We start from the raw sequence: 11,979 nt of genomic DNA, 5'->3' as shown, positions 1-11,979 counted from the left end.
ACAAACTTTATTTTATGAAATGTTGCAGGTTTGCATCTTGGTTGATTTATGATTGTGAAGAAAACGACATCAAAGACCTTAGGATATTAGTAAAAATGAACAATATCAAATTTGCCATATTTTGTGATATCTTGTTTATGGTTATTTTATGGATAATTGTTATGTGACATTTTCGATGTTGTGAAATAAAATAAGTTTATTAAATACTGTCACTTTAATTAGTGTCATGTGCTTATGGACAATCGTTACATCTCGACGTGTTCCGCAACATTTGGTCGAGGTGTGACAATCACTTTCTTGGACGGATTTCTCAACAACCAATGTGATTCATGGAAAACAAAACTATGGTTGTGCTCTCCTTAAAGACTAAGTAATTTACACCAAAACAGCTTTGTGTTTCGTCGATGACAAAACATGTAGATACATGGCTAGATTTTAGAAGTCGTGTTTCGTCGAAGACTGAGGTCTTCCATCAAATCCAATAGATTAAAATAACTATTTTGGAAATTTTCCTTTTAACAAAAACTCTGTTTTTTTTTTTTTTCACAACAGAAAAGAAAAACCCGATAACGAAACCACTCTTTGCTCCCAATAAAACCAAACAAAGCAATAAGTTTTATCATCTTTTATTCAATTTCCTTCCAGTCTTAGATTGATTGATGGCAAACCCATCTGCAAATAACAACAGTTCAACAACCACCACCACCGCCGTGCCGGAGGATTCAGCGGTGGGTCCCACCGAGCGTGCTTTAAAGCACAAGAATATTAGTGTTGCAAAGGTCTGGACTCGTGATGAGCAGTCCCTGCTGGAAGAACTGCTCACCAAGTATGTTCATTTTTTAAACTTTTTGATGAATCCTAATGACTATTATAGAGAATTTGTGGGGGTGTTGTTGAATTAGTCAATAGGGATTATATGGATTTTGTTTTGTTGGTATATATATATGTGTGTTAGTGTTTATTAACTAGGGTTTTTTATTTGGGGATTTTTATGTTATCATTTGTTTTTATTTTGAATGACTCCACCTTAGGCCTACCAATCACCAATACCCAAGTTCGATCCCCGAGACAGAATTTCATTATAAGTTTGACGCTCTCGAGATTCAAACCTTTTTATGGGAAAACCTCCTGACCACGACCTGATGGCAGTTGCATTGATTAGTTGGATGATATGCACTTGGCGGGTGGGGTACCGGCTAGGTATTAATCGGATTAGAGTTGTGTATGTAGTTTTTTAAATACACACGCATTGTATATATTTTTCATGACTTTTCTGATTAATGTGTTTGATTTTGTGAAACTGAACTAATCACAGTTAACTGGCGCCTAGGCACAACTTTTTTTAACACTGATTATATATTTCTGCAATTAGAAAATTTGATATCACTAATCAGGATTAGAATCAAGTTTTTCGAACAACTTAAAATTGATTACTGAGACTTCAAGTTTTAGCTCCCGCTGTGAATGTGTGTGAACTTTGAATCGTGGGGATAAAAAAACGTGATTGCTGAGTGGACAGTAGGGTTGATAAGTGTAATGTATAGCTAATGTTATCACAAAATTTTGTAGTAAATTATCATTTAATAGTAACTTTTTTAGTTTAGAATGGTTTAAAATGCTTGCATCTTGTACTCACTAACATTATGCTTTTTTAGTTTTTTTTTTCTTAATATTATTGTTGTTCGATGATTAATATATATTTTTTTGTGCAGATATGCTGCAGATAATAAGGTAATGCATTTTGCAAAAATTGCACCAAAATTGCAAGACAAAACAGTGCGTGACGTGGCACTACGTTGTGTATGGATGAATGTATGATCTCTATCCCTGCTGTCTGCATTCTGCTTTCTTTTTCATTTCTTACATTACATAATCAGCGCAAAATAAAAGGTCATGTTTATGATAAAACAGATGTCTCACTGAATATTTATTTTTGTGTTTTTAGTTTCATGTTAGTGATAAAAAGTTTTAAGTTATGGTTTGTTTCTTCTATAACCTAGTTCATAGTAAAGTTTGTGGGTGGGTTGGTAGTAACATTAAGCGAGGTCAAGCCAGGTTGGGTTGGTAGACGCGCAGACATTTTTTGTACATTTAAATATCTAATGTGTTCAATAAGCAGTCTAGTAGGTTGTATGCATTTTAAAATACATGCTCAACTCAAGCTTGTTTAATGGTACTTTCAACTTGAGTCACATTAACAAACGTGTTTTGGTTTCACTTGCATATATGTAGTTATCATTCATATAATATGTGTATTTTGTATACAATCTAATAGATACGTAAGTTATTGTTAAGATTAGTGTTTATATTCAAGTACTAACATAAAAAAATATTTATAGAAAGTGTGAGGTGCTCCGAGGCAACATGGTCTGTGGAGTCAAGGAGAGTGGCAAACCCCACCGATCAGGCAGGCGAGACACAAAAGTTTTGAAAAAAACACCTCTAAGTTTTTTGAAAGCTGCATTTCATACAAAACACATTTATATTCTTAGGCGTTAAGGATACATATATAAAACAGTTTGTGCTGTTGTGAGCTTCATTGGTTGTACATCGAGCTTCTCGTGTCTATTTATTTTTCACCTTATGTTTGGTTTTTAGAATTAACACGGTGTAAATTATTATCCAGAACTAATTTATAAGTATTTTATGAATATCGGGGGCCCCACGCTTTGCTAATTTACCAGTAACATGCCTATTTTGCCACCACTACTAGTTTTTTACGAACTTTCGTTTTACTTAAAATTGTATTCAAGGCTTGTTATGACACTACAGTTTTTATTTTAATAAACAATAATGTACAAAACATTGATAAAACTCAAGAAAAGAAACTACAGACATTTGCGGGTCGACCCGACCCAAATTGGCCGGTAGTCTGTCTGTTTTGCCACCAGTACTAGTTACTCACAAATTTTTATTTTTACAAACAGGAAAAAGTTGCAGATCAACAGGCGAAGCCATCGTCTAATGCTACAAATCATTCCGGTCATCTGAATGCTCCTTCATCAAATTCTACAGACAGTGATGATAGCATATCTTACGAAGGTTGATACATCATTTTTTTTTTAACTTGAAAGTTTATGTCTTTAAAATTACTCTTTTTTATATTAAAAAGTTAAGGTTGCTGCAGATATTGGTGGTGAATTAGGGCAGCTTCTTGAGCAAAATGCCCGGGCCATGGAGCAAGTTTCTGCTAATTTTTCTTCTTTAAAGGTAAATAAATACAGAGTTATCAAATTATCTCAAACGGGTTAAACCGGTAGAATAAAAATAGCTTAAAAGGAAGCAGGTAAAATGATTTTAACATGTCAAACAAGGCTGAACATATTTTAAAAATTTGTGAAGCATGAAACCTCAAAAAGTGTTTATGGCAACTCAACGTGACTCGTTTTAACTGACACTGTTTTGTCCTGCCACACAACCCATTCATTGAATGGATTAGAGTCGTGTTATACAACTAATATGGTGATTTGCTCTGGTGTTGCAGGTGCATGAAAACATCAATCTTTTATCTAATATAAGAAATAACATTGCGGTAGGCTTGAAGGAGTAAGTCCTGAGCACTTTTTTTGTTACTTCAAATTTCTTGTATTCTTTACTTTTAATTATTTATTAAAATATGGCATCTGACACAATGGGGGTGTAAATGAGCCGAGCTCTGGATCAGCTCGTGATGAAGTTTTTAAGCTCGAGCTTGACTCATTTGCTATTTTATTAATAAGCTTATTTATATGCACAAAATTATTTTAATATATATTTGAACATAACATTTATATTTATAGTTGTTTTTATCAAAATTATATTAATAATTGTTTTTAATATGTAATGTATACTTATTGTTATTATAATATAAACAAAAATTACTATATTTATGTAAATTATAGTCTTTTGTAGGCTTGTGAGCTTAGCTGAGCTCGGTACGTGAAGCTCAGGCTTGTTTAAGCTCGGCTTGGTTCGAGCTTTAACACTCACAAGTGGCTTGGCTCATTTACATCCCTGCTGACCCATTTGGCCAACTTGTCTACAAGGTGGCCTTAAACTATTTTTTTAAAGTTTATTTAAATTAATAGATTATACATGATTGCAGAAGCTTAAATGATATGTGTGAAATGATGAAGAACATGCCACCTATGCCCTTTAAGCTCAACGATTGCCTGGCCGACTCTATACTTCTCAAACAGGCCGTGCCAATGGAATTTTAATTCCTTTTGTAGATAACTTAAATAACTTTTTTTTACTTTTATAGTTTTATTTTTTACTTTTTACTTTTTCGCTTTTCTTATTTCAAATTACACCTAAGTTTCTTCCATTATTTGTAGCAGAGTAATAAAGTATCTTTTTTCTAGATTTCTGTTTCCTGGATTTATGTTTTGTTTTTTCGGGCTAGATGAGGTTCTGAATATGTGTTTATTAGAGTTAGACTTGGGCATGAAACCTGGTTTTGGACCCAACTCAGAACCAGACCCGGTGTACCCGACCTGCGGGTATGAACCAGGTTTCAATTTCTCAGAAAAACCGTACCCAGAACTGAACCAAACCCACTGGAACTGCTTCCACCTCTACCCAGTGAAAACCCGGATCCAATCCAGCCAAAACCAGTAAAAAACCCGACCAAATTCAGAACCGGTTTGTATCTGACCTGGTTCTTGACTTTGTTGATTAAACCCGAAACTGGTTCGTACCCGTTTCCGGCTCTATAAAAAAAGTCCAAAAGTCCGGTTTGTGCACCTCTATTGCCTATTGGAATATTAGAAAATGGGTTTTAAGGTGTTGGGCTTAAAAGATTTGTCTTATCATACATACCGTATTCAGTAGAGTGCAACTAGTGATTTTTGGAGTACAAACATACTATTCATACTTTATAGAAACTGTATTCTAGCAGATTACCTAGATGATTGAGATTGAGAACCTAAACTGAAACCAAATACTAGCATATTACATAAAAGATTACTAATCGGACTTGATTACATACCTGATTAAAATTGTGAACAGGTTCTGCCATTGCTTTTCTTTTGTATGAACGATGATAGATTGATAGCTCTGAGACTCAACCTGAACACGGTATGGATACCGTTCCCGAAACGTAACTGCTTACCGCCACTACCGGCTTTGAGGGGAGATGGGAGGGCAACCGCTCCTGGCCCGATCACCCCGGTAGGCCTGATATTTTTTTTAATTTTCTTTTTAAACATACATTGCTTTGAAAAAAAATATGTATTCTTAATATTTAAATCCAATTGCCCAATTCATTTAGGCCTATTTTTATAAAAAAGATGTGTACACAACCCAAATCATAACCCAATATACAAAATAACCCTTCTACTTAAAGTCCAAGTTTAGTGATGTAGTTTCGACTAACAATCAAATGGCTCAAGGAAACAATGATTTCATTCAAATGATTCGACTAATTAATCCTGCCCGAACTCATGTTGATCGAACCATCAAGTGAAACTTGAACCCTCGGTCTTGAACCCTCGCTACTACGAGCGCAGAAATCGGAAAGTTTCTTCCTTGCTTCAATAATCTCATCAAAAAGGTCATCAACCGCTAACTACGAGTGCAGAAATCAGAAAAAAAAGCAGCAGAGAATATAAACATGTTAACTACGATGGGTTCTGCTGTAAACCAAAAATTTGAATTCGTTTCAAAACAAATACATACCTGATTCATATATTTTCCGGACACTATGATCAATCAACATGTTATCAATAACAATTAACCTGCATAAAAAATCGGAAACCTCATCAGTTAAATAGCACAAAATAATATTAAAGAAGATAGATGAATCAAACCAAGAATTTAAGAACACTTACAATTGAATCCCGACTATAAATTCGTCAAACATTAGGAATGACACTATTGTAGGCATGAAGGGAGATGTAGGCTTACAGCTTAGTTAATCGTTGCAAGAACATCGATCGGGTTCTAGCTAGTTTGGTTTACTCAGCTTGGGATTTCGAGTTATATAATATTTTGCTTGAGTTACCCCATCTTCCCTAGATTTGTTAGTTTCTAGTCTACATGGATTTTGTGATATTGAGTTTATTGGCAAGCATTTAAATGCTTATTGACTTATGGGTGTTTTAAATAAGCCAATAAGTTAAAATGTGTTTGGCAATCACAAATATCTTTTTTATTTTAGTTTTTTTAAAAGAGTTAAAAAGCAGTTTTCTAAAAGTCCCAAATCCTATTGAGTTTATTGGCATGCATTTAAATGTTTATTGACTTATTGGTGTTTTTAAAAAGCCAATAAGTTAAAATGTGTTTGACAATTACAAATATCTTTTTTATTTTAGCTTTTTAAAAGGGTTAAAAAACAGTTTTCCAAAAGCCCTAAATCCTAATTTTTCAAAATGGCTTTTTGAAAAAGTTAAAAAGCCAATAAGCATTTTTCAAACTCAATCCCATACTTGCTCTTGAGTCTAACCAGGAGATTTATTTTTTAGGGTACGTTAGACGTCTTAGCTTGGTAATTATATTCCGCTATCTAGAAGTGGTTGGAAATTAGCTTCTCTTATAATGATAACTAGCCAATTTCTTTCTGTCGTTTTTTGCCATTCTTTTTTCATTTCACGAGATTCTTCAGAAAATTCTCTCAATTATTCTATCCCTAACTACTCATAGGCAGTTAAATTTTTAGAAATCTTAGCTATTTTTATATAATAGAAAAGGAGTTCTTTCGTATCAAAATCTTAAAAATATTTGTATTCATTATTGAATATTGAATTTTAGATTGAATTTTCGGGGCATTCATCGAAAGGGAACAATACTTTTTATTCTTTATTATATATTTATTCGAATTTTTCGTCTATTTCTGTCTTTTTTTTCTAAATTCAAGGCCTAACCACGAAATCACAAATCAAAAATAGTGAATAGATTCATAGGTTCGATAACTTGTAATAGAACTGATGCGTGAGAAAATATTAGATTATATAGACTCGATGAATGAGATGTGTTCATTAACAATTCGCAGATGAAAAAATGGCAAAAAAGAAAGCATTCACTCCTTTTTTATATCTTGCAGCTATAGTATTTTTTCCCTGATGGGTTTCTCTTATTTCAAAAAAGTTTGGAATCGTGGGTTACTTATTGGTGGAATCCTAGGCAATCCGAAACTTTTTTGAATGATATTGAAGAAAAGAGTATTTTAGAAAAATTCGTAGAATTAGAGGACTCCTCTTCTTAAAAGAAATGATCAAGGAATACTTGGAGACACATCTACAAAACCTACATATAGGAATTCACAAAGAAACAATCCAATTAATCAAGATACACAACGAGTGACGTATTTATACGAGTTTGCACTTCTCGACAAATATAATTTGTTTCATTATTCTAAGTGGTTATTCTATTTTGGGTAATAAAGAACTTGTTATTTTAACTTTTGGGCTCAGAAATTCCTATATAACTTAAGCGACACAAAAAAAGCCTTTTCTCTTATTTTATTAACCGATTTATGTATTGGATTTCATTCGTCCCGTGGTTGGGAATTGATGACTGACTTTGTCTACAAGGATTTTGGATTTGTTCATAATGATAAAATTATACATGGCCTTGTTTCAACTTTTCTAGCCATTCTAGATACAATTTTCAAATATTGGATTTTCCGTTATTTAAATCGCGTATCTCCATCACTTGTATGATTTATCATTCAATGAATGACTAATAAATTGTCCACTTAATCCAATTATAATGTTTCTTACTTTGCAGTTGTATGTAAGCAAAACATTGAAAATCGCTTTCTATTTCTACCCATCTCGGAGATTCATCCTATATTCCTATATATTAATCGAGTCAAATTATTCCAGTAAATAACAGAATCCTGGATAGAAAACTCCGAACGGAGATCTAGTTATTCTTAGTTTATTGTCGTAATTTGACTATCGAAGATTTATGTTTTACATCTAATTTGAATAAGTCTGTTGAACCTTAAGTGTTCTGTTGAAGCCGTAAGAATTAGTTAATTCCACAAATGAAGAGCTGTAACCTTTAATATTTTTTATCATCATTTTTTTCCTAACTCATTTTTTATCAACCCATATTTTACCACTACCCAAGACTCTTATACTCGTCGGTGCATAAAGACATAAACATTTACATACAGCCACTAAACTAACTAATATACTCATTTATTGTTTATATATTGCTTATATATATATGTTATCTATAGTCAGCCATATTTGTTGTAAAAATATATAAGGGGCTCAGGGTTGGCTCGTGGGACAGCGAAAACAAGTTAGGGCTTTAGGCCCCAAATTAATTAAGACCCTCAAGTTTAAAAGAACATTATATATAGATATATTATAATGGGTAAAGTAAAGTCAAAGTAATGTATTGGTGTTGTGGTAGTCTTGGTTGTTACTAAAATATAGGTTATGAATTCAAAACTTTTAATAAGCAAATTTTTTTTCTTAACAATTGTCATGAAAAGGCCCCAGAATCTTGTTTCGATTTAGGCCTCCACATTCGTTGAGCTGACCCTAAAATGGCCTTGCTTTGCATAGTGTTCTGTTCTTCTAGACATGCGTCCAACTAACTATAAGGTCTCAACATATTTGATGTTAAATCGTAGGCTACTTATTTTAACTTTCGGATAATCATCAATTCTCAATATTCATGTCTTATCTTGAAAGTACTAAGAAACATATTTGAGAAGGAGCATCATATATAATATTTTTGGTTTCGAAATCAAATCATTAGTAAATGATTTATGAAGAGAGTTGATGTTGTATTTCATTTTAAAGGTAGTAACAAAAATGGAAGATAACAAGAACTTGCTACGTGTGAGAATTGTATCGCTAAAAGAAAATATATGTCTTTAGATTAAGTATATTAAAGGTTTGAACACCGGCCACAACAACAGTAATTGGTTAAACTTCATATTGTTTCTTTAAACACAAACAATACAACTGTTTACAGTTGACATATACAACAAATGAACAACAAAAACTACATCAAATTTTGGAAAATATGATACAAAGGGCAGTAGCTACAGAAATAGTCTTCTTTTGCTGGTCTTAAGCGACTTGGTTCAGTATGTAGGATGAGCGATCAGCCGGTGGTGAGAATTGATGGGGCTAAGATTCAGGACTGCAAAATGGCCTTATAAGCCACAGCCCGCGGGTTCATCCAGTGGGCCTAAGCCGCCTTGTTCGGTGTCCAGGATGCATGAGTGTGGGGAGGGAGCTGGTGGGGCTAGGGTTTAAGCTCCTGAAATGGAGTTAGCTAAGACCATTGATGGGAGTTTCGTAAAGTTGATTCTTTAGTCAGTTTGCTTTAAAGGAAAAATGGTTGATATTAATGAAAGAACAAAGTATATTAGCTGTGATGAAGCAGTGAAACTTTCTTCCAGTTTCTGATGAATCAAATAAATCTAGAAAAGAGAATTTATTTGATTTATCGGAAACTGGAAGAAAGCTAGAAAGCTTCACTGCTTCATCGTAGCTAATATATTGTGTTCTTCCTTCATTAACCCATTTCTCCTTAAATCCTACCTGACTAAAGAAGACGCATGGGTTTGGGAAGGGAGTTGGTGGGGCCAGGAGGGCTCAGGATCCTGAAATGGCCCTAGCCAAACCAGGTTCGATGTTCGTCTGGTGGCTTAACTATTGGACTCTGCATCTGCATGCGCAAAAACAAACATCAGACTACATAACCCCTTTATACAGTACCGAAAATTTGATCGAACTAGTTTCAAAACAAATACCTGCAGAGTCCTTGTGAAGACACTATGAACAATCAGCATGTCATCAACATTAAGTAACCACCGCTCTTCTGTCCCCCTGCATTATAAATCAGAATCTCATCAACATCATAACATAAAAGAATATAAATAGATGACACGAAAATGGAATTTAGGAATACTTACAGTTGAAACCCTGATGCAGGTTTACCCATGGTGACAGGCAGCCACGGCGCTGATGAATTGATGATAGATAATATAAGCTAGAATGATAAGAATGAAAGAAGAGTTTAGGGTTGCGATTATATGTTTATTAGCTAGGGTTATTTATAATGGTGAGATTTTGCATTTTACCCCCTCTTTGGTCTTATGTAATCTTTTCAATTAATGCACAGTATTCTAGTCCATTTCATATAATCTTTTCAATTAATGTATAATATTGTAGTATCATTTCATGTAATCTTTTCAATTAATGCACAATATTCTAGTCCTATTTCATGTTTTCTTATGATTTTTCTTATTATATTTTTTATCATTATGAGATTTTGCATTTTAACCATTTAGTCGGGGCAACTGACATAGCAATTATAACATGTACATGACTTGGTAGAGATATGAACTCTCTACTCTAGCAAGAAGAAAAAATGCACGATGTAATTTCTAATATTCTTCATATTTAGTTTTAAATTACCATCCAAGAAGAAAACGAACTATTTCCTAGATTCCTCATAGACAGTTAGCTTTTATTTTGATCTGGTACTCTAGTTTCGCGCTTTCTTGTCTGTAGTGAGGGCACTAAAGATTCGATAGATTTTCGCTTTTGTTTAGATTTTGAGGTACGCTTTATTTAGATTTCAAGCGGCATAATCAAGATATTACTGTGAAAAACCTAATAACATTTAATTTGAAGTACGTTTTGAAAAACGAGTGGTGTGTCTTTATGTTGCACCCATGAGTTTTAAAGAGTTTGAGAATGAGACATAATGTATGTCAAATCAACCTATTTCCTTCTTTTAAAAAAGGATTAATCTATAGAACAATAACCAGGTTTTGAAATTGTTCCAATCAGGTCACTGATAAAGTATTTTGTTCCAATCAGGTCACTGATAAAATATTTTGTTCCAATCAGGTCACTAGAGTTTCTTTTTTGTTCTAATCCTAGATATTTTACATGTATAATAGGGTATCTAGTAAAAATTGAGAAAATAATTTTTAAATTTTGAAAAATTGCAAAAAAAATAAATAAATAAAAATTGCAAACAAAAAAAAATTGAAAAATTGCGAAAAGTTACAATATAATTAATATGCTACTATTTTGTTAATTTTTTTATCGAATCAATTAATAATTTTACTATTAAATATTGTTATGTCATCAAACTATCTTTTTGAAATTTTTCTAAACAAATGGTAGTTTCTTATAAAAAAACTGTAACTTAAATTCTCTACTTTATTTTTTTTTCATTTTTCGCAATTTAAAATTATTTTTCTAAATTTTTACTATTTTTTTTCAATTTTTTTAAAAATATTTTGCAATGTTAAATTATTTAAAATTTAAAAAAACCTAGATAACTTGTTATCCAGGTAACGAAATGAAAAAAAAAACATAGGTAGTGTTTGGTATGCAGCAATGACAGTAGGAATGGAATGATTCATTACGTGGGAATGAAAAAAGTGGTGTTTGGTTGCTCAATGGAATGGAATCATCCATTACACATAGAATCTCATTCCATTAAAACCATTCCTTCCCACCCCTCTTATTTTTTTTTCATTTCATTCCTCTTTCACCCTACTTTCTCAACAACATCACCACCTAACAACCACCACCACCACCATTGGCACCACCACCAACTCCGCCAATGTCACACCCCAACCTAAGGAGGAAATTCCGGGGCGTGATCCGATTGCTCACATCTGGAAGATACTATCATAAATATAAATGACAATATCTAATTAATTATTTTGTTCAAATAATACACACAATAATCAAATACAACCAAATAATTTAAATAAATAAATACAACAAGTCTAATTCCATGTATGTCTTCATTATAATCCTAAGGTCTTTCTAAGTGTCCATCCTTCAACTCAGGCAACCTGCATATGCGTAGAAAATACAATAGGTTTTGTCAACAAATATGTTGAGTGAGATAATCACCAATTTTGACACAACAAATAGTTATATATTAAATAGATAATAAATAATAAGTGTTAAATGCGCAAACCAATCAATGTGGTAATAATCAATCACACCTTAACAAACCAAAATCAAGTATATTCACGTGCCAATGAATCTTTGCCAA

General features: G+C 32.9%; 1 protein-coding gene across 1 annotated transcript; it reads left to right on the top strand.

Moving 5' to 3' along the window:
* The first annotated feature begins 653 nt into the window (after window positions 1-653).
* LOC143557118 (uncharacterized) lies at window positions 654-4,200 on the top strand. Its single transcript, XM_077046268.1, has 6 exons — window positions 654-826; window positions 1,713-1,812; window positions 2,928-3,042; window positions 3,128-3,210; window positions 3,485-3,546; window positions 4,085-4,200. The coding sequence occupies exons 1-6, from the start codon at window positions 660-662 to the stop codon at window positions 4,197-4,199; spliced, it is 642 nt and encodes a 213-aa protein (XP_076902383.1). The 5' UTR covers window positions 654-659; the 3' UTR covers window position 4,200.
* Window positions 4,201-11,979: the final 7,779 nt, after the last annotated feature.

The sequence above is a fragment of the Bidens hawaiensis genome, unplaced genomic scaffold (assembly GCF_021521415.1).
Source record: "Bidens hawaiensis isolate Kalapana, Puna unplaced genomic scaffold, B.hawaiensis_p1.1 tig00018836_1, whole genome shotgun sequence".
Classification (NCBI taxonomy): Eukaryota; Viridiplantae; Streptophyta; class Magnoliopsida; order Asterales; family Asteraceae; genus Bidens; species Bidens hawaiensis.
Note: the sequence above shows the minus strand (reverse complement) of the source record. Positions and strands in the feature narration are given on the sequence as shown.